Here is a 24,669-nt window from a genome sequence, read left to right as displayed (position 1 = left end):
GCACAGTCCACATGTTTAGGGTAAGAATTGACTTGGGAAATAAAGCAATACTTTGATAGGGGAAAGGGTATTTTTAAAGGAACAAGGAATTATTTAAAACCATTTTATGATTTAATATCAGACAACAACTTTACCCATCCCTTGTGTAAATAATAGGATGTTTGTGCTCATGGTTGGAAAAGTGTACATATATAAAACTATGAAGGTAAAAACATTCAGATTATAGAGATTCTAATGACTTTCAATGTGGAGGAACATTCATTTTCTAAATGTTTTTAGAATGCAGCAAGAACACATAAGCCTCCCGTTACTAGTTAAAATTGTAAAACAAAATCTCCTGTTAATGAAATTGCAAACTGACTGCTTAATTACTAAAACATACAATGCCTGACTTATTTACTGAATTATTATCATTGTACAATTAATTTAGATCAGCCTGGCTTTACCGAAAAAAAATTATATTTAGCATAGACAAACCTTTATTCCATAAGCTTCCATTCTATAAATTAGCATGTTGTATTCTTGAACTCCAAATGTACCCATGGTTGGCACTTTCATAATGACAAATATCATACAGACACGAGAAGCTGTCAGCTAAATTTTTTGAATGAGACCTGATCTATTGCATGCAGTAATGTAAAAAAAATTGGTATGTTACTTTGTAATGGTGATTTTTCTTGTCATACCTTTTTCAGCATGTTCACAAAGCTTTAATAAAGTATGTTTCAATTTCTTCTACTTACCAAACTATAAAATACATTCTTAGACATATTTTTATCTGCCTGCTTTTTTTTCTAAAAAAAAAATTATTTTGCTGCTTGCTGAGCATAAATAGTATTTGAATGGAAAGGTACCACAAAAATGAGGATTTTTTATTTTTTTAAGAAGTTCAGTAATGCCACGTATTTTCTTGCAGGCTTTGAAGGATGATGATGATGATGATGATGATGCTGAGACAGGTTTAACTGATGGAGAAGACAAGGAGAAACCCAAAGAAGAAGAAAAGCTTGGGAAACTTCAGTATTCTTTGGACTATGATTTCCAGAATAACCAGGTAAGACCACATTATATGTTCATTTAGAGGTCATTGCCTCCATGAGCTGCTGCATATAGTCAGTTTATGTTATGGTGCATATGTATCATTGTGCTATACAGCATCATCCACACAGCTCCTATGCAAAGAGCAGGGAGTCCACTCAATGACATTTATGATCTCACTCCACGCATATGATGTTTTGCTATTTTGCCACCGGCTTCTTAGCCTGTAGTACGCTGTGCCTGCCTATTAAACCTTTATTATTTCTCATATATTTTCATCTACTAGCCTACATGTTGCATATACAATTAAAATGGCATTGCCAGCACCACCAGTATTTACTAGCCTGTAATATCTGGCACCAGCCAACCCAATCCTTTGCCAAAACAATGAATCTGTTAATGGTCACATCAGGGTCTGGTCCTTATACAAAAGACCTCAGATCATCTGTTTTCACCTGACTACATAGACCCCATGTGGCTCCCTATGTACATTGCTTCCCATACCTTTGCATTGTGAGAAAAGCTTTAAAGAAAAAAAATGTGACAAGACTTGCATAAGTAATGAGCAAAAATAGCTGCCTTAATGTACACATATGAATGCAAATTATAAATACACGTTTTCTAAAAAAATTACTTCTAGTAGCAAGGTTAACTAAATCAAGCAGTATATAAGCGTATATCAGATGCTGGCACCTATCGACCCAATACTTTGTCATAACTGTTAATCCACTAAAAGTCTCATCAGGGTCTGGCCTGATGATCAGATGCAGAAACCAGGATAGATTCACTTTCAGCAAACTTTTAGATGCTAGCACCAATTTGGCCCAATCTTTTGGCATAACTGGTAATCTGCATATGTCTCATCAGGGTCTGGTCTCTCAACCAAGGATCTCAGGTGATCAGTTGTGGAAACCAGGATACATTACATTTAAGAACACTATGGGGTGGATTTGCTAAAGGCAAGTAAGCTGTATGGTTTGCAAGGGGATTTTCCATTAGCTGAGTGAATGAGGTAAAGCTCTGTTGACTTCCATCATCCAATCATATGCAAGCAAAAACACGTTTTTTTTTTCTTTTCCATGTGATTGGGTATTCTTCGCAAAATGAATATTCACCACATTCATTAAGCTAAGGGAACATTTTCTTGCAAAGGGAAAATTCCCTTGCAAAAATGCCTATTTGCCTTTAGTAAATCTACCCATATTCAGCAGATACAGCTATGCTGACATTTACTGGCCAAATCATTACATGCCACAATAAGTCCAAAATGAAATTTAACTGCACAGTACAGTGAACTTTTCTCTATACACTTTCTAGATATAAAATACAGCATTAGACTAATATCTTGTTAGATTTATATACTGGTTTAAACATTTTATCTTTAACAATGTTTCATTAGATTCACAAATGTCTTTTTCATGGTTGAGTGTGTTTGTTTCTAAATACATTTGTGAGATTATTTGAAAAAACAGGAAAAACAGCCTGTAATTTTCATTTAACATGAGTACATTTCAAATGAAGCAAATCCAGGAGCCTGCAGATCAAAGAGATCTCATCTTAATGTTCTTTGCCAATGCAGGCGCACAATTCCTCTGTTCCCTTCTATTGTGGCTGACCACTCAATACTCAGAGAATATCATTAAATCGATGGGGGACTTTATAAATCTCAAACAGCTTATTCCTGCCAAAGAATAATACATGGAAGAAATTGGTACTTAGAAACACATTTCACTTTCTCTGCAGATAAAAACAAACTTGTGAACTTTATTGAAAGAAAGCAGTTGTTCGGGTTCTTGTTGCTACAAAGTCAAATAAAAAGTCATTGAACTCCCCTACTGGGTAAAGTGTGTGTAGAACAATTGAACTGTATTTAGGAGCTCTATTGTAAATATACAGGCTTGTGCCAGCAATACAATGAAAATGTTTTCAGTGACCCTGGGATTTAAAATGGGAGATGCAATAGTATTGAATACACACATATAGCTGCAGGAAAAGGCAGGTATGCGGTATGGTTGATGGATCTCCGCAGAACGTTTGTGTGACTGAGAAGGTCTATTTATTCTCCCTATTTAAGATGCTCTGTGCTACACAATCAGTCTGCCTCCAGCATATGCTGTGTAATACAATACTAATTTTATCATTATTGCCAGTCCTGTACTTTATGTTATAGCTTTAAATACTAAATAAAGACTACAGAAGAGACCCTTTGCAATGTGAGATATGCTATGCAACATTCACATACTAAAATGCTAGAAGAAAAAAAAAAGATTGTCTGATGGCCATATCTGTCCAAATGAAGTTGGGAGGTGTGGTGTTTATAGCTTACTCTGAGAAAGTTCCAGACGCCAAGATCTTCTACTATGCAGCCAATTGTAAATACATAGGGGTCTATTTTTCATGTTTTCACCCAAGATTCTCACAACTTTCAACCAAGATTCACACATTTTTCACATAAGTTTCCATTAGAAAATGTGTGAATCTTGGTTGAAAGTTGTTTGAATCATTGATAATACAACCTATAAATTATTCTCTGTAATAATTTACAATCATAACATCTAAGAATTATATTATATTTACCCTTCAATTCTGAAAGAAGCCCTGACAACAATAACATTTATTAACTAGTACTGTAGTGAACTAGTATCTATAAAATAAGCATTTTAATGATAGTCTTGTACAAGGTGTTCTTATCAGTAAAATAACTGCTCGGACAGCATATTATTTGTTGTACCCTCTGACAATTACCTACAGTGATAAAAAATTTACCAGTTATATTACTATACATATTAAGAATATTAAACTAATATGAATGATTGCAAGGTAAATTAAATAGACTGCTGCCATGTGCAGTGACCCAGCGATTCAGGTTGTTGGAAGCCTAATTGTCATTCACCTTGCGCAGAGCATTGCATTGGGCTTCAAAGGGAGGCATGACCAAAGAACTCTGTAGGAGCATGATAGCTTATTTCAAGCAAATATTTCAGAATAGGAAGTGAATTATTTTTCCACTCCACTGGGTAAAAATCATAGACTCGTTTCTCTGCCTTTCATGTTAAGTTATAGCTATTGTTTGGGTCTAGCTCAATAGCATCAGAATAAAATAAATTACACTAAATTATGATTTGCATTTTCTACCTTGATTTATATTATTATATAGCAATTCCCTCTTTCAGATAGAACTTTGCTATTGACATCAAATATGTATACCTCCATCTAAATCCAAAAGTGATGAAAGTCACTGAACCTTAGAATCTTTGGACTTGAACTGCTAAGTGGCTGTGAATTGTATGACTTTGTGAATTACCAATACCAAAGCAAAGTGACAATAACCTGGCTTACCCTGTTAAATGTGCACATTTTTGAAGAAGTTTGCCAATCAAAGATTTCATTTGATCATTTTCACCCCGGATGTGGTCTGTCTTCTGTATTTTATTGCAAATGGGACTGGCCCAAGATAAGCTGATTGCTAGGGCAAAAAAGCAGGCTGATTTATTTACACTGAAGAGTTAATTGTGCTGCACTAGGGCATGCCTAGAAATAATCAGAGGCATCCCAGTGATGTAATTGTAGATGAGCATGCAGCATGTGACAGACAGAACTTTAGTGAAGAAATACAAACTGATCCTGCATGCATTTGTGCAGCAAATGTGAGCCTTCTTAAATCAAACAGTGGTGGCATGTCTCATTTAACATCCCCCAAAATAGGGGACTTTTAATAAGAGTGGATAAAGCCATGCTAATCATTCTTTTAACCCCTGGGCTAACTGCGTATCCAGAACTGCTGGTGTACAGCACAGATACAGCCTAATATTATGGAATCATTTATTCTAAACCACGTTTGTTGATGAATTAAAAATAATTTGTTGAAGCCGACTGCGTTTCTGCGAACTCTACATTTAGAATATATATATATATATTTTGTTCTCCTTTCAAACCATAGCTGTTCTTTCTAGTATGCAGCTCACACTGTTAAAAGCTAAATCTATTATATGGCCAGTATTGTTTAATGGACCATTATTTAAGCATGCAATGATTTACAGTATGCACTTTTTCTATGGGCTGAACCCTGAAATGTTGTTGCATTCAAAAATATACTTGCCAGGGCACATGAGGCAGACTAAGGTGCTATGCTCCAGAAACTAAATTGATATAACTGACTCACACTGAACTTACACACCAGGAGTTCAGGTCATTATTTTTCATGTGTCATAACAGTTCTGGCTGAGTGAACTGGACTTGAGATTTAAGAGCTGGATTTGAGTGAATCACACACTGGGCACGTACATGTACCTGCTACTGTGCATTTAATAGTCAGGCATTTAAATATTTCAAGTTGGTGATTCATCTGTATTAATTTTTTTATTAGAAATCTTTCAGTAAAGGAACAATTACATAAAGTGTCTGACCAATATTTCTGCTCATAGTATTAACAAATAACAATATACAGGGTAGAGTATAGAGTATATATCCCACTTTTTATAATGGTCTCTAGAAACACAAAAACAAACTGCAATATCATGGCAGTTGTCAAAAATAAGAGGCTAGCACAGCATTTCAGATTCATATTGAGAGGCGGTGAGGAAGGATTAGAACCCCTGTCAGTTGTTTAATTGCTATCTGTGTCTCCCTTTACAGATTAATGTCAATCACTGTCATCACTGTTTTGCTTGATGAAGGGGACCCTGCATCATGTTATGTGATACTGACCATGCATCAATAAAGGCGTATTGATCACCATGCTATAGTGCCAGTGACCCCTTCTTTTCTTTACAGATTATCTCTCATTCCCTGACTATTTGATTAGTGTAATATAGAATATGATGTTTGGTGAGGGAAAGGATCTTGCCAACAGTGACACAAACAGCAACAAAATGTTTTGTTAGGATGGAAAGGGCATAGAGCCTTTGTCAAGTTTGGGCTGCTTCTTGTGTTTCCATTGTGAACATATCCTCTTATTTCCTGTCTAGCAGATGGGTGTGTAATTTCCCACAGTGGGCATAGACAACATTTAAAAGTCATAATTACTTCAATACCAACCTTTACTCTATCCAAAACTGAAAACAAACGTTTGGCGTTCAAGTTAGAATTGTATTAAAAAATTATATGTTTAAAAATAGGTGTTACTTTTTTTTTACATTTTCTTTATTCATACCATTTTAGTTGATGTTTTGCCCTTTCTTCACTTCTGTTCGTTTGTGGTGGGTTCCAAGCAACAGTGCTCACATAATGACATGGTGACATGGCTCAGTTCTCTGCAGTTTTCTACTGTAAATTCAAGGCATTTTCATGATGAACATCCAGGGGCATTTTCTGCCTTCACTGGGCTCAGAGAAATTCAGTTGAAGGGGAATGGAACTGGATCATAGAGGACTCAGATAGCAGTGCTGGAACATGAAGAGGGAAAGCTGATTGTTTTTTTGGGGGGGGGGGGGGGGGGGGCTGTTTAAAAATAAATCAAACTGAAATTGAGATTAAATCACATAGGTCACAAACTGTGTTTAAGGTTTGGGAAGTAGGCTTTTCAGATGTATTCTTAGCACCAAATCATATAAGAATAAGAACGAGAATATATGTTGCTATGTATATTATAACTGAATCTGATCTTTTTTTTTGTTCTATTTTTAGCTGATGGTTGGAATAATTCAAGCTGCTGAGCTGCCCGCTTTAGATATGGGGGGTACATCTGATCCTTATGTGAAGTTGTTTCTTCTGCCAGATAAAAAGAAGAAATTTGAAACGAAGGTCCACAGAAAGACTCTCAATCCTGTTTTCAATGAACAGTTCACCTTTAAGGTATATAATTTTAGTTTTCTTACTGACTGGACTGTAAATTGAAGGAAATATCAGTGATAATATGAAACCATAGCAATGTGATCAAAGAATCAATGTTACTTCACCTTATAGAAGCCCACTTCTGACTGGTTGTTATGTACGCATTTGCCTTTGACTTTATGAGTAAGCCTAGATGTTTCCTCTTTCAAGCTAATGGACACAAGATGTGTAAGCTTAAAGTGACATTAAACCCTCAGATTTTTTAACATAAACCAATACTGTAATGTGTGCCTTACTGTAATCCATGGTTGTTTCCCTTCTCTTTGCTGCTCTTCCTTTTCAATCCTCATGTCTTCTCATGCTTGGGGAGAACTTCCCTTTTCAGCTCAGGGCCTCTTCCTGTAGTGCTGGCTCAGGTTACAAGCCTTTACAAACCTATACACAGACACCGTGTATCCATTCCTGAGACAAGGCAGTCTGCTGGAAAACAGAAGTTCTGCCCAGCATGAGAACAGATACACATTTAAAAGGAAGAGCAGCAAAGAGAAGGGAAACAACCATGGATTACAGTAAGGCACACATTACAGTATTGTTTTATGTTACAAAATCTGAGGTTGTAATGTCACTTTAAAGTGTGTATACTTTGTAAAGTTTCATTATATGACACTAACAGTGATAATAATAATATTACTCTAACAATTGTATTAAACATCCATTGTAATATGCTAGTATAAACAGTTATAGACCTCTGTTAATCTTTAAATAAGTAATGATTAAATAGGAAGTCCTCTAAGCATTATGATCATATGACATTATGGTCATATGACAATAACATGACATGTTATTTTTTTTTTTTTAATAAAGTATAACCATTGCTGTAAAATGTCTGTGGGTTTTTCCCCAAGCTACCAGCTGCAGGTACATATGTTGATTTCTTCACCAGTGCTGCTGAGTTTGGCTGTTCATGGTAGAAATGTATAGCAGAGTAGGTCTGAATCAGAAGAAAAACGTACTTTCTAAGATGCATTAGATGACCCCTTGCTCTACTCCTTGAAAAGCCATGCTTTCATTAAGCATAATATATTGCATACACAATATGAACTTTTTCAATTAAGCTGTGCAAAGAAAACTAATGAGATACACAATATAGTTGCCTAATGTATAGCAAGCCATCATATTTAAAGTATTTTAATCATACCAGTAAAAGAGGAAGGGCCCCTACACATCAGTGTGGTGCACTGGAACACACACGTTATGTTGCACACTAATATTAATTGCATTAGGGCAGCCCATTCATTTTTTATTGCACCATGACCATGAAAAAGGAGATGCTCCATAACATTTTGGGACTTTAGCAGGAAACATCAGGTTCTAGACAAAGTGGTAGCTAGGGGTGCAGCTCACAAACAACAGTTGCATATACGGTATCCTAATACAGAAGATGTTTATGGATGTTTTTACCTGGAGTTCTCTTTTAATTTTCATATTAGCTGCTCTCCAATTGCAAAGAAAGTAAAGGTGTTAGCTTATTTTTAGGAATTTGAAATCATGTCAGTTTGAAATGATGCCTTGCTTTGTATTGCCCAAATAACAGATGTTCTATAACACCATTCATGTATGATATATCAGTATACAGTGAATCTGAGGGGAAAGCTACTAAGCTACCACTTAGGATAGCATCCGTTTCTTAAATCCTGCTCAGAGCCTAAAGGGAATAAGTAAATTGCATCCCCTGCACTCTACATTTACAATACCCAGGCATGTTTATTGGTCTTTCAGTCTCTTCAAGGTGCACAGTGTGATGGAGGCAGAAGGCATGCAAATTCTCCATAAACACACAGCAAGAGCTGCTCTCAGCAGTTTCAGAGTGGTGATTGTTAAGGTGAATGATGTTTGATGACAACGTTATGCTAGTGTCATGCTGGAGTTTTACTAAAACATTTCCAGCATTTAAAGTAATATGGTCACAATGCTACACTTTTCAAATAAATGCATACCTGTCAAGGAACAGTTTATATACTTAGCTTTACTGCTGCCGATCCAAAGAAATCTACTGCTGAATTCTGCAAGGAGTGACAGTTTTCTGGGTCCAGCACAGGTCAGGTGCTTTGCTTTACCAAATCACAACACAGTGCACCATGAGAGCCATGATTGGGCAAAGTATTAATGACTTTGTCCAATCATACCTCACACAGCTAAGTCCTGTCAGGTGGCGGATGAATTAAACAGTTGGGCGGAGCGAGCTAGCTGTCACCGCTAGCTCCACCCAATTGTTTATATTTTGTCGGCATCTGTCAGAATGCCGTTCTGCATCAAGAGTTCGTCGTGAGCTGACGGTCGGCGGGCGTCATTTAAAAAAAATATATTATTATTTCTATTTATTTATTTTTTATTTCGAGGCGTCCTCATCGCGGACAACGCTGGACGTCATGATTGTCCCTAGGATTACGTCGGTGGATCCATTTTTTTTTTGGGGGGGCGGGTTGTTAATAAAAGACTTCTCAAAAACATGTCTTTTTTTTTCAAAAGTCTGCTGTTTTTATTTAAAATGTAGTGAATGGTTAGGGGTACAAGTACGCTGTACTTATTCACAATGGGGGGCCGCATCTGGGTGCTCCTTACTTAAAGGGGTACCCTGATGTGAATACTTTACAGGCAGTTTAAGGGGACCCCCCAGGCACAATATTTAAAGGAACTTTTCATTTTTATTGTTTCACTTTAAGCAATGTAAAATCACTGCTCCTTTAAAATCTGTATTTAAAAAAAACAAAAAACTTTTTATTGATACATGTCCCCAGGCAGTACCCAAATCCCCATACCCTTTTTATGGCCAATAACTTGCATACGAGGCTTCAAAGTGCCTAAGAACTTGTGGCAGGTGGCACCGGCAGGGTCAGGGTGCTGGATTTTGAATGAATAGCTGTCATCAGAGGCTTGTCAACTGCTGATGACAGCTATTAATTTACAGAGAACCATCAGGGGAAGCCTTCTACTATAAGCTTATGGTTGCTGAAGCGTCTATGTGCTTATAGTAGAAGTCTGAATGTCAGCAACATAAGAAATACTGAGCTGGCCAGCTGGAAACTTTCTTGTTCCGCCGTATGCCTTAGGTTGTTGGCAGAGAAAGGGTTAATGCTATGTTGTAGGACAGTTCTATGCACCTACTTGCTGAAGCAACTTAGCTCTGTGAAGACTTACGCCTCTTGTGGTGGACAATTTTAATTACTAAATAACATGAATAAGACCAGAGATCTTTTTGACATAGTCTAATGGCTTATAGGATATTCAGAGGTTCCAGTGGTCTACCACAGTGTTTATATGGCTACGTAATCTAATAAACAAATGTCATATATGTATGCCCAGTGAGCAGTTGATAAACAAGGATTGTTTGCCTTTCTAGGATGTTGTATATATGACTGAACTGGTTTGAAGTATGTAATGGATTTCTCAAAGTTGGTATATTATCATAGACAATCATATGCATACCAAATCATACACAGAGGGACCAACCAAATCACCATATGCAGTATAATTGTCTGGAATGGTTTTACTAAAGAAACTGCAACTATAAAAAGTTGTTTAAATATTTTTAAGAAATATATTGCAATCAAGTACATGCTGCATAATTTCAAACACGTTTAAAAGTTAGTTCTATCATATGGATTTCTTTTTCAGGTAATGGAGGTTATAAAAAATATTAGAGAGTATACACATTGTAAAGTTAATTAAATAAGAATTTACTAACCAGGCAATACCCAAGAGCTCATCATCTGATTGGATGAGCTGTTTTCAACCTCTTAGAACATACAATGAAATCACATCCCATCTGTCAGAACAAATTGTGCAAGTGCCTTTTAATCTCAATCTGTCCTCTTATGTTTCTGCGCAAATGGCTGCCAATTACCATTCTATCCAATTTGTAAGTGGCTATATTCTGACAAATGCAATAAAATCTGCTGTGAACGCTAGCTATTACACCTTCAGGTGTTTCATCAGTATACAATACAGGACACATAGGGGTCTATTCACAAAGCTGCCGAGGGCAGCCGAGTGAATGAACGATCAGAAGTGAAGTGAGCCGAACACCGTTCGGCTATTCACTTCAGGCTGGTACGGCTGATTTCAGCCGTATATCGGCTGAAATCAGCCGTACATCGGCTTGCTTCGTGTGGCTTCGGATCAGCCGAACATGCTGAGCATGTTCGGCTGATCCGAAGCCACACGAAGCAAGCCGATGTACGGCTGATTTCAGCCGTATATCGGCTGAAATCAGCCGTACATCGGCTTGCTTCGTGTGGCTTCGGATCAGCCGAACATGCTGAGCATGTTCGGCTGATCCGAAGCCACACGAAGCAAGCCGATGTACGGCTGATTTCAGCCGTATATCGGCTGAAATCAGCCGTACATCGGCTTGCTTCGTGTGGCTTCGGATCAGCCGAACATGCTGAGCATGTTCGGCTGATCCGAAGCCACACGAAGCAAGCCGATGTACGGCTGATTTCAGCCGTATATCGGCTGAAATCAGCCGTACATCGGCTTGCTTCGTGTGGCTTCGGATCAGCCGAACATGCTGAGCATGTTCGGCTGATCCGAAGCCACACGAAGCAAGCCGATGTACGGCTGATTTCAGCCGTATATCGGCTGAAATCAGCCGTACATCGGCTTGCTTCGTGTGGCTTCGGATCAGCCGAACATGCTGAGCATGTTCGGCTGATCCGAAGCCACACGAAGCAAGCCGATGTACGGCTGATTTCAGCCGTATATCGGCTGAAATCAGCCGTACATCGGCTTGCTTCGTGTGGCTTCGGATCAGCCGAACATGCTGAGCATGTTCGGCTGATCCGAAGCCACACGAAGCAAGCCGATGTACGGCTGATTTCAGCCGTATATCGGCTGAAATCAGCCGTACATCGGCTTGCTTCGTGTGGCTTCGGATCAGCCGAACATGCTGAGCATGTTCGGCTGATCCGAAGCCACACGAAGCAAGCCGATGTACGGCTGATTTCAGCCGTATATCGGCTGAAATCAGCCGTACCAGCCTGAAGTGAATAGCCGAACGGTGTTCGGCTCACTTCACTTCTGATCGTTCATTCACTCGGCTGCCCTCGGCAGCTTTGTGAATAGACCCCATAGGTGCTACTCAATCCATTTAGAAAGCAAAACTTGAAAACTGATAAACTTATCCGGAATATGTGGGTGCATTATGTGCTGCCCCTTTTATTTTAAAAATGCTAATATTTTCAGTGGCAGTGTACTAGATGTCTGCAGGATTGCCTATCATTACAATAACCACGAGAAAATGGCAATGGCCATTTAAAAGAAAAGCAAAAAGTGATAGTGGGAAGGACTACTTGCGATTATTTGTGCACCTTGTAATTTTTTCTCTAAGGCTACTCATATGATAAAAACAATCTTCAATAAAGTAAATGATGTTTCACTCTGATAAGATACATCAGTAATCAGACATCTAAATAAAGGAACATATGATGTAGCTATACTTGGCATCAGTGTTAAGTCTTACTAACCCTAAGGCTCTGTTCACACCTAGGCGTATCGAATATGCGCGTTTGTCACGCGTTTCTACCGCGATTCGCGGTAAAAAACGCGCGTTTTCGAGGGCTACTTGGCTGTATCCCAATGGAAACGCGCTACAAAAACGCCCCAAAGAAGCTCATGTACCTTTTCAGGTGTTGGCCGTTTTGTAGCGCGTTCAGACGGGCTGAAATATGACAAGGTGTGAACCATACCCATAGAAAACAATGGGATTTTCATGTTTGAGCGTTTTGTAGAGCGTTTGTAGAGCGTTGAATGTGCTACAAAACGTACAGGTGTGAACCAGGAGTAAAAGAAACTGTAACATGACACCTTTGGAATCTGAGCAGAAAGTCTGTTTATTGTGACATAGCAATCCCTGGCTAATGAACATTCAATCAAAAAGTACGTAAATGTTTTAGCACCTCAGGAACATTTATTGCTGCTAATAATTTTATTTTGTGCTTAAATATATTTTTTTCCTTTTTTGCCAGGTTTTTCAGAATGTTTGTGAAATATGTGGGAAACGTGTGTTGCTTACATTTATAACTATAACAATAATTGGTAACCTAATTATTATTGCTGCGAATTGTGCTAGGGCAAAAAAAGTCTATTGTGATCATAATTGTATATAACAGTATTTAGCTAGTATTTAGCAAGTGATAAGTGTATCCTGGCGAATCAAGTCCAAAATGTGTGTATGTAGGTAGGGTAGTTTTTACACAGATGTAGGTACCCTTGTGTGGGGTTTTTAGTGCCACAAATATATACATAGGTCCATGAAATATATGCTAACATATGCATATGGACAAGAGCTGTAGAACAGTCATACATTTCTTTGTCAAAATTTAAGAGAAATTATAATTGATAAATGCGTTTTCTTGCACTGCATATGTTTAATGTTGTTTAATATGTATGTGCTTGAATACAGTAAAGCTTGCCTGGCTGATTTTATGAAGAGATAAAGCTTTGTTGTAAAAATATATAATATATATTCTCTGGTTTGAGAACTATAGGTATCTACAGTACATACATTTCATGTCTCCATTGGCCAATGATGCTTCAATGAATTGATACATCAAAGGTATATCGAAATAATAAGGATGACACATACAGGGTGTGTATAAGATACAATATGCAAAATAAAAATCCAATATACTGTACATCCTGTAATAGTAATACATTTGGCATGAATGCAACTATTTTGTGTAAAGAAAAATACTTCTCAAGATATGACCATATCATGTAATATTTTGCACATTTAGCCACACTGGGGGGAATTGATCAAAACTGGAGCAGACAAAATCTGGAGCGGTTTCCCATGGTAACCAATCAGCTTCTCTCTTTAGTTTGTTTAGGTAAGATTTGAAAATGAAAGAGAGAAGCTGATTGGTTGCCAAGCACAGCTGCTCCAGATTTTGTCCGCTCCAGTTTTGATAAATTCCCCTCACTGTGTTTTTGATCCCTTGGACTGCTCTCCCAGATCAAAGTCTCTGGAAAAACATGTGAGATGCCACTCCTTTTAATTTTAACTTTAACCCATTTTAAAAACAATTGTTCTATATGGGTAGTAGTACTTAAGGAAAAGGACTTTGAAAAATAACATACAGTATTAGCTTTAAAACTCAAATAACACAATTCACAAATATCTGTGTAATGTATACCTGAATACCTTATGTTATCATTCATTGTTGAAGGACATGGTATGTTTTTTTTTGTGAATTCATGTTTTCTTTTTTTTTTTTTGTTTGCACACTATTTTAAAATCGGACGGAATTTTCATTCCAAAGTCTGCTTGTGCCACAGAAGCTGTCTCTTTTCACTCAGTAATTCTTCATTATGTTATGTCGTCTCCTAAATATCTTTTTAACGTACATACCATTTGTTTTTCCCTAGGCCGTTTTCATTTCAACAGCATGCTCAGTCTTATGGTGACAGCTCTAGTTCACAAACAGAGACAATAAAAGATCCAGGCTCAATAATCACTCAGTAAGATAGATATCCCTAAAGGCTTTAGCCTTTACTGTGTGCTAAAGTCTTTCTGACCCCCTCAGGTAGTTTAGCATCCCTATAATTCTTTTATGTTTCTTTCTTACTAGAAGCTTCTACTCTTTAACCACTTCAAGACCAGGTGTTTAGACCCCCTTCCTGGCCAGGGCATTTTTCAGTATTCAGCACTGCGGTACTTTGAATTACATTTATTCCGTCATGCAACGCTGTACTGAAATCAATTTTATACCATTTTTTGGGGATAGATAGAGCTTTATTTTGGTGGTATTTAATCACCACTGGGGTTTTTATTTTTTACTATTTTAAAGAAAAATTATCGAAAATGTTGAAAAAAAAAGTATTTTTTTCATTATATTAGGAAACAATGATTATTACCCATATTTTTGGTAAAATAAAAAAGATGGGGTCACGTCGGGTAAATAGACACCAAACATGTCATGCTTTAAAATTGCGCGCACCAGCGAAATCGCAAAAAAACTACCATACCCAAAATTGACCATAGGCGACGCTTTAAAAGCTTTTACCGCTCATCAGTTCAGTGTTATCAGTGATTGATAGCCCTAAAATTATTGCTCTCATTCCGACGTTCACGACGATATGTAACATGTGCGGCGTAATGGGCGCAATGCGCACCCGACACCTGTTTGCATGCGTGTATGTATGGGGGGACTTTTAAAAAAAAATTATTATTTTTTATGTGTAACTTTACATTTTTGGGGGGAACTTTAATTTGTTTTCCTATTTTTTTTCACTTAACTTTATTGCTATCCCATAGGGGGCTAGCAATAAAGTTAAGCTAGAATCTTGACGATAGCAAAAGAAGTGACAGGTCCTCTTTATGGAGACATCAGGGGTCTCCAAGACCCCTAAAGTCACCTTGTATGTTAACAAGCATCGCTGCCTGTTTTTAAAAATCAAGCATTTCCCGCTCGCGTGCGCCGCTGGGCATGGCTGAGCGGACTCTCTCTCTCTCTCTATATATATATATATATATATATATATACACATATGTGTGTGTGTATATAGATATATAGATATATATGTCATATAATATATGATTGTTTTTCAGTATTCTTGGTATTGGACAACACTTTGCTTTATACCTGAAATCCTTAGTCCTAATGCACCCAACCCAAACTAAAAGCTTTGCCTCTGTAGTATAATTAGTCTACAAAAAGAAGCATCATCTTGCTTTCATGAACAAATAGTCTGTGAAATTGTGTGCCACAGTTTCAAAAAAAAAAAGACATATACATTTAAATTGTGGAGGACTGGTGCAAGTTGTGGTAAATGTATATAGAACCTGAATAGAAATATTCCTTATTCCTTTTTCACAGTTTGCTGTACACATACGGGGTTGATTTATCAAAGAAATTTAGACTGTTTACTTGAATAACTTACTTAAAGCACTTGAATGTTCACTTTGCTTGGTGAGTGAGGTGATGCTTTGTTTTTACATTTACATTTTCTAAAATGAATATCCTCCTTACTATGTAAACCATCTCTACTCCTTTAGTAAATTTACAACATAGATCATATGTAGGCATTCAATCTTCTGGCACTGTTCCAAAATGTAGTAACATTAAAATTAACTCAATTTAGGTAAACATGTCTATATCTGTGCAGTTTTATTGGAGTATCACTGAACAGAAAGAGAGTGCAGTCTTGGTGTCCACTCTAAGTTGTTGTTTTTTTGTATGTGTATGAACATTAAGACAAACCTGTTCTAGCATGGATCATTGGTGAAAATGTAGGTGCAGCAAGAAGTGTATTATCATTTCTTTTGGTCCCTGAACTGGCCCTGCTTGGTGCACCAGATTTTTGCACAATGTGGCTATGCAAGGTTTACAACTGGGGTGGACTTTATGATGGGGCATAAGGTCAGTAGTGCAAGTGCTGAAATAGGTGAACAGTAAGTAAAAGACCAACTGAACTCTCAGTAAAAATCAGGTAAATATGTTTTAAAAGTATTAAACCAGAAGTTGCCCATTGTCTTATAGTTTGGTCTTTAGGAAGCAGCCACATCATGAGTACAAAATTGAGTCCCCTGCCAGCATGTTGCAGAGAAGGGCCACTGCTTTATCTGTGGAAGTAGTGGCTTCCCTGCTGAGGTCCGACATGTCTCAACTGAGACAGAGCTAGACCTATCTAGTCAGCAAGAAGCATGAGCTTTGCTGATTGGGGAGTCAGGACCTCTAGCTGTGACTCCTCAGGGGGCATACGGGACCTCTGCAGAGAGACAACTGCTTTAAGACAGAGCAAAAGTAAAGTTGATTAAAATGAAATGTTCAATTGGTCTTTAATTGTTATACTTAGATGGTATTCTAACATAATCTCCAGAAAGTTGAATTTAGTTTATATAGAAATCATAAGTCGAAGTACTTCTGATGCAGTGATGTCATTGGTCTTATATGGCTAGATGCTTATATTTGGTAAATTACATTTACCTAATATGGTTATGTGACCATATAAGATAAATGACATTAGCACATACATCCTACCCCTTTGTTTACATGCAGCTGCAGGGAGGGGATTCCCAGCCCACAGCTGATTGGGTGTAAGGGCCCCAGGAATTTCCTTATTCAGAGGAATTCAAGCTCAAACCGAGGTCAATCTGAACCTGAGCTTATCCCAAATCCTAACCCCAAAGCTGAACTAAAGGAAGATATAAATACAACTTGTAATTTATTAATACATCTTTGAGCACATGTTTTTAATGCAGCTAGTGTAAGGTGTACCCCCATGATTTTGTGGGAGGCACACAAAGCTTACATTAGGGGAGTTCTTATCAAACACGGATCCCGTGTTAAACGTGCTCGACAGGCCCAGATCACTGATATACTTGCCAAAATCCACGCTCTAGGGACTCTCCATAAACGCACCCTGGCGGCCGGAGCCTTGGGGGAACTGACGGCCCTGAGGGTCCGCCTACAGTCCCTTTACTTGTTTAAAGCAAAAAATGCGCTCACTAGATGTAGAAATACTTTCTATGAATATGGAGACAAATGTGGGAAAATTCTGGCTCAGGCTTTGCGAGCTCAACGAGAACGTTCCTTTATCTCCGAGATTTTGACTCGCAATAGTGCAAAGGTTTCCCAGACCGGAGACATAGCAGAGGCGTTTCGGCTCTATTATGAATCCCTCTATAACCTTAGGAGTGATTCTGGGGCCCAAGGAGCCCGGCCTTCTATAGAGACCATTCACGAATACCTGATGGGCTCAGGGATGCCTCGACTCCCGAATGAGGCTATTCAAGCTTTGGACTCTCCCATCACCCCTGAAGAACTGGCCCTGGCTATCTCACAGACTGCTACGGGGAAGGCGCCCGGTCCGGATGGCTTCACCCTGGCCTATTATAAACAATACCAAGATCTCCTCTCCCCCTACTTCGTTGAGGCGTTTAATGGGGTGGGTTCGGGGGGGGCTTTCCCACTAGATACCCTCAGAGCACACATTACAGTAATACCCAAGGAAGGTAAGGACCCCCTAGTATGCCCAAGTTATAGGCCTATATCCCTCTTAAATGTAGATCTCAAATTATTTACCAAGATTCTAGCGTCAAGATTAGCCCCTCTAATGCCTGCAGTGATACATCCTGACCAATCTGGCTTTGTCCCCACGAGAGAAGCCAGAGACAACACTACGAGAGTCCTGGCCGCTCTCCATACCGCTAACTCCCAGTCCCTGCCATTCATGCTGTTGCCCACAGATGCCGAAAAGGCCTTTGACAGGGTGGATTGGAGGTACATGGACTCGGTAATGCAATATATTGGACTTGGTAATCGCATGAGGGCATGGATCGGGGGGATATATTCCCACCCTACCGCACAGGTCAAAATCAATGGTTCCCTGTCCCAGCCTCTAGACATTAATAATGGCACGAGACAGGGTTCCCCCTCTCCCCCCTACTGTTTATCTTGACCCTAGAGCCCGTCCTGTGTAGAATACGAGCCCACACTGACATCACAGGCATCTCCACCGGGCCATCCATCTCCCAAAAGGTGGCTGCCTTTGCTGACGATCTATTATTTTTCCTGTCTAACCCTGTCATCTCTCTGCCCAATTTAATAGAAGAATTTGGCAAATTTGGTAGACTTTCTAATTTTCTAATTAACTACTCTAAATCGGCAGCACTCAATGTCTCTCTCCCCGCGTCACTGGTCGATGGTCTCCGCGAATCCTTTGCCTTCCGGTGGACCACCTCGGCGATCTCGTACCTAGGCACCAAAATCCCAAAGAACCTGTCCGAGACGTTTAACTTAAACTTCCCACCGTTGCTCCTCAAGCTGAGACAGGACCTGCTCCATTGGACCTCCGGCCATTTCTCCTGGTTCGGTAGGTGTAATATTATTAAGATGAACATCATGCCCCGGATTTTATACCTCTTCCAGGCTCTACCGATCCAGATCCCCCTCGGGTACCTCAAATCTATAAATAGACTGTTCTCACAATTCCTCTGGGCCCACAAACCCCCGAGGTTGAAATTCGCACTCCTACGTCTCTCAAAGGCGAACGGTGGTATTGGCCTACCCGACGCCTCGCTCTACTATACCGCCTGCCATCTGGCCAGAGTGGTAGACTGGTGCCAGGATGCTAATCCTAAGCCCTGGCTGCAAGTAGAACAGGCAGCCTCAGCTATTCCTCTACAGTGTCTTCCTTGGTGTCACGAACTCGTACCAGCGGAGATCAGATCACACCCGACAGTAGGAGCCACCTGGAAGATCTGTAGGAAAGTCTTTGATTCCCTGCATATTTCACCACACCCCTCCCCTCTCTTCCCGATACTGGGGAACCCGGGTTTCACCCCAGGACTGGAAGACGGGGCTTTTAAATCACTTAGATTGGCAAACTGTTTCAGAGCTAAACACTTTCTAAGTAATGATTCATGGCCAACTAGAACGCTCCTTCTGACAGATCCCAAAACAGCCATACTAGGCTTCTGGAAAAACATCCAGCTCTCTCATTTCCTACACACGCTTCCCGAAGCCACCAACTTCTCCCGCCCGCTCACTGCCTTTGAAGCGGAATGTGATAATATAGATAATCTACGACATGCGGTATCCTACATGTATTCCCTATTGAATGCCCCCATTGCAGCTTACATCCGCAAGTGGAAACGAGATCTGGGGATCAGTTTTACATCTGCTCAAATAGCGAGACTTCATTACTTCACCTTTAAATCCTCCATTCACACGAAAGTCCAGGAATCCGGATTTAAACTACTAACTAGGTGGTACAGGACCCCACAACTCCTTCACTCGATGTACCCTTCGGTACCTGACAGGTGTTGGCGCTGTCAAGAAGCTCCAGGAGATTTACTTCATATCTTCTGGACTTGCCCCAGAGTGACCCCATTTTGGTCCGCAGTTAAGTCACTTCTAGGCAAATTTACCGATAGGGAAATCCCACAAGACCCAGCCTTTTTTCTCCTTTAGCTATGTGCCTGGAGTTTGGCTTTAAAGGAAATAGGTCAGGGAGCAAAATCTTATGTGAGAGGCTTATGATGAAAGGTATTATTCGCTGACTCCCAGTCAGCATACTAGCTCCAGGACATTAAAGCTGAATCTATATAGCTTTAGAGTGATTGATGCCTGCTTTAATTCAATGCACAGTCTTGGAGCCAGAGAATGGTGGCATCCATTTGTGGCTTCACACTCAAGTGTTTTGTTTTATGACTAATACCTTTTAAAGGTTGTTCAATACAGATTTCTGATCATTGCATATAGTTAAACCTAGAGGTCTATGTAAGACTTCACCCATCATAAAATGTAGGCAAACAACTGATTTAAAGTATATCTCAAGCCAAAATGTCACCGCCCCTCGTCCAGTCAGAATATGCCTAGTATTTATTGAGAAAAATACTAGGCACTCTCTGAATGGCTGCTGTGCTGAACGAGTCACCTGCAGTGTTTTAACAGCAGAAGAGAAATCGCTCAGCACAGTGGCTTTTTCCTGAACCCAGAAGATGCAACTAAGACACTGTAGTAGCTCCGGCTACTACAGTGTTTTACTGGATCCCTGTGGCCCTGCGAGGAACCATTTTATATACTTACATTGTGCCAAGCTGGACCAGTGTAAGTATATTTACATTTTTAAAGCTGGAGTTCTGCTTTAAGTATCCTAACAAATATCTGTATGAAATATTCAAATGATATGTTTGGATACAATACGCTGCATTTCATATTGCATTTTGAGTACCTCTACAGTAATAATAAAATGCCACTCTGCAATTGTCAATAGGAAGTACATTAAGGATATTCAGATTAAATTGGAAAACATAAAAATGGCTTATTCCTTAGAGTAACAGAGCTAGAAAATAAGCTATTTTCAACATAATTGAACATTTAATTTCAGCAGTTGCACTGAAGGCTATGTTTTCTTTAACATATCAATAAGCCATGAGTTCTTGAGCAAAATGTTCTTTTATTCTAGTTCTGCCGTATAAGGAAAATAACAGATGTGTCTCTGGATTGCAGTTTGCAAAAGGATTACACCATTTCAGATAAACATGTTACTGTTGAATCACCAAAGATGCTGGTACAGAATATAATTATATTGTTTTCCAGGTCATGTAAATTTCCATCCCTGTATATAACAGCACTGTAAAGCAAGAGAAGGATAGAAAAGAATATATTTTAGAATCACATTATACAAGAATTCTCACATTGCACATATAGTTTCATATAATGTGCTTTTGCTGGTCTGCCATTTTCATTTCAGCTAATAAATGGGATCAAAAGCATTTGCAAGTACACATTGGGAAGATATAAAGCCTGCCTGAGCTTTTTCATTACCAACAGTGTTCAGGAAGAAAGACCTCCATCTACCTTTTTATTACTTATTATTTGCATCATATGAAAGATTAATAGCCTATCCTGTATTAGAACAAGAAATTAACATACTTTACAAATTGCTTAGCCAGTGGATCACACAGGCCACCATGCTCTGATTTGTAGATCCACAAATTGGCACTCCTTTTTTATTAAAATCTCTTTTATCCATTAAAACCCTCAGTGATATAGATGGCATCTCCATAACATGGTGGCTGTTGGTGTTGGGCTGCCTGCTATACTGGCATACAGGACAGTCATCATTTGGCTGGTCTTTTAAGAAAGTCTGCCACTGCTTTTAAGACATACAGTATTTTAGAAAAAATCTAAAAGAAAGAGTTGGAAGATTTAAGTTTGCAGATATGGATTCAGTAATGCTATAATAATGGTATTAATAAATCCTAAACAGGCTACAGCTAGTAGCTAAACCACCTACCTAAGTAGTTCTTAATATTATATAGCAAAACTTGGTGCAACATGCACGATGGTGGGGAAAGCCACCCTGCACTTTAATACTGACACTTGTAAAGTGTTAGTGAAACATTAAGACTACTTTAACACTTTTAAAACTTCAACTAGAATCCATAGTTTATTTGAAATATAAATCTGCTTTATTGAAAAATATTACATGTTCTACAGCAACATTTTGCAACTCTTTAAGTCAGATACCTTGTTAAAAAAAAGGTTAAGGCTGTCAGGGTACCATGCACAGGCGTCCTCACACCTCATGCAGGTACCCACGCAGGATGACCAAATTAATATGCCCACACAGGATAGGGTTCTATGCACACAGTTTATTTGCTACACAACAACAAAACTACAAACCCCCTCAACTCCCACAGGTTTAGCAGTGACGTAATAAACCCACCGTTGGGACAAACACACACCTAAAGCCAGGGGGAAGCAACAAGGAGGGGTAACAGGCCTGCAGATATATGGCAGGCCTCAGGATAAAAGAAGAGTGGTCAGGTACAAGCCGGGTTGTTAACAGGAGGGCATCAGCAAGGTACAGGAACAGGATCCAAGAGAGTGGTCGGGTAACAAGCAGGGTCGGTGACAGGTCTGCAGATAGGAAGCAGGGTTTCAGGAAGCAGGGTTTCAGGAAGCAGGGTTCAGGTTTATGGGAATCAGTCAAGTGCAGGCGACGCAAATACTGAGCCAGCTTTCTGACTGCAGGTAGGGCCTAAATACCCTCCCAGGAAGCACCAGGTGATGGGATGATCAGTCACAGCTGGGGCACACCCGCAGGTGAGTACTGGAGCTGCAGGTTCCTTACAGTCCCTGGCTGCTGGAGACACCCGCAGGCGAGCACAGGAACTGCAGGACCTGGCTCCAGCACCACCTGGGGGTGCTCTGGATCCTGACAAAGGCTGACACTTTGTAACCATCTAACTAAAAAGTTTAGATTAAAACCTGACCACTAGCTAACTTTTAGAATTGTCAGTCACAAAGTCAACTAACTCCCATAAATAATTAGTTCCTAATATATAGTTACATAGTATTTGAGGTTGAAAAAAGACACAAGTTAATCAAGTTCAACTTTTGTGTGTGTGTGTTTTTTTGTTGTGCGTGTGTGTATAAGAGTCCCTGTGTGGTCTAGTATTTAAGTGTACCCATACCCCTGTATGTTACAGTCTCTTGGGATGGTATCTAATTGATTTTTGAATGATTCAATACTTTCTGCTGATACCACAAAAATATATCATATAAAAATATAATTAAAGAGTTTCCCCAGGCTGTGACTAGTCAGTTGCTTCAATGAGCACCTAAAACAATGGAATTCCATTCCATTGTTTATTTCATCCTGCCTATATTAATTGTGCTGCCATTATATCTTCTATTGTGTCTCTTCTTCTTTTACATCTGTATTTACCCAGTATGTTATAGATTAAAAGATAAATAGATAGATAGATAGATCAGATAGATAGATAGATAGATAGATAGATAGATAGATAGATAGATTCTGTCAGGGTACCATGCACAGGCGTCCTCACACCTCATGCAGGTACCCACGCAGGATGACCAAATTAATATGCCCACACAGGATAGGGTTCTATGCACACAGTTTATTTGCTACACAACAACAAAACTACAAACCCCCTCAACTCCCACAGGTTTAGCAGTGACGTAATAAACCCACCGTTGGGACAAACACACACCTAAAGCCAGGGGGAACCAACAAGGAGGGGTAACAGGCCTGCCGAATTATAACAGGCCTGCAGATATATGGCAGGCCTCAGGATAAAAGAAGAGTGGTCAGGTACAAGCCGGGTTGTTAACAGGAGGGCATCAGCAAGGTACAGGAACAGGATCCAAGAGAGTGGTCGGGTAACAAGCAGGGTCGGTGACAGGTCTGCAGATAGGAAGCAGGGTTTCAGGAAGCAGGGTTTCAGGAAGCAGGGTTCAGGTTTATGGGAATCAGTCAAGTGCAGGCGACGCAAATACTGAGCCAGCTTTCTGACTGCAGGTAGGGCCTAAATACCCTCCCAGGAAGCACCAGGTGATGGGATGATCAGTCACAGCTGGGGCACACCCGCAGGTGAGTACTGGAGCTGCAGGTTCCTTACAGTCCCTGGCTGCTGGAGACACCCGCAGGCGAGCACAGGAACTGCAGGACCTGGCTCCAGCACCACCTGGGGGTGCTCTGGATCCTGACAAAGGCTGACACTTTGTAACCATCTAACTAAAAAGTTTAGATTAAAACCTGACCACTAGCTAACTTTTAGAATTGTCAGTCACAAAGTCAACTAACTCCCATAAATAATTAGTTCCTAATATATAGTTACATAGTATTTGAGGTTGAAAAAAGACACAAGTTAATCAAGTTCAACTTTTGTGTGTGTGTGTTTTTTTGTTGTGCGTGTGTGTATAAGAGTCCCTGTGTGGTCTAGTATTTAAGTGTACCCATACCCCTGTATGTTACAGTCTCTTGGGATGGTATCTAATTGATTTTTGAATGATTCAATACTTTCTGCTGATACCACAAAAATATATCATATAAAAATATAATTAAAGAGTTTCCCCAGGCTGTGACTAGTCAGTTGCTTCAATGAGCACCTAAAACAATGGAATTCCATTCCATTGTTTATTTCATCCTGCCTATATTAATTGTGCTGCCATTATATCTTCTATTGTGTCTCTTCTTCTTTTACATCTGTATTTACCCAGTATGTTATAGATTAAAAGATAAATAGATAGATAGATAGATCAGATAGATAGATAGATAGATAGATAGATAGATAGATAGATAGATAGATAGATAGATAGATATTCTCAATAACATAAGCAATGAAAAGCTGCAAAAATATACATAAAATTGTGTAAAATATAATATAAAATTGTGTAACAATTAAATTGTGTAACAATCTACACAATGTGATGATTGAAGTAAGCAAAGGTGGTGAACCTTTGCTTACTTCAATCATCACATCAAGTAAAATTGACACTGAAAAGTTTACATGTTATCTTCTCTTTTATTAAATTTACC

General features: G+C 39.2%; 1 protein-coding gene across 3 annotated transcripts in view; it reads left to right on the top strand.

The window, feature by feature from the left end:
* Positions 1-24,669, top strand: part of SYT1 (synaptotagmin 1) — a 221,844-nt gene that overhangs the window by 112,077 nt on the left and 85,098 nt on the right. For 2 of the 3 annotated variants that reach the window (XM_018572812.1, XM_018572819.1), the window contains 2 exons: positions 917-1,054; positions 6,664-6,831. In XM_018572812.1, the coding sequence (XP_018428314.1) occupies positions 917-1,054; positions 6,664-6,831 (306 nt within the window). The remainder of the gene's footprint in view (positions 1-916; positions 1,055-6,663; positions 6,832-24,669) is intronic. The other variant, XM_018572826.1, reaches the window with a different exon arrangement.

Source organism: Nanorana parkeri, unplaced genomic scaffold (assembly GCF_000935625.1).
Source record: "Nanorana parkeri isolate BGI_ZX_2015 unplaced genomic scaffold, ASM93562v1 scaffold45, whole genome shotgun sequence".
In the NCBI taxonomy this organism is placed as follows: domain Eukaryota; kingdom Metazoa; phylum Chordata; class Amphibia; order Anura; family Dicroglossidae; genus Nanorana; species Nanorana parkeri.
The sequence above is the reverse complement of the archived record's forward strand: the minus strand, read 5'-3'. Positions and strand labels throughout refer to the sequence as shown.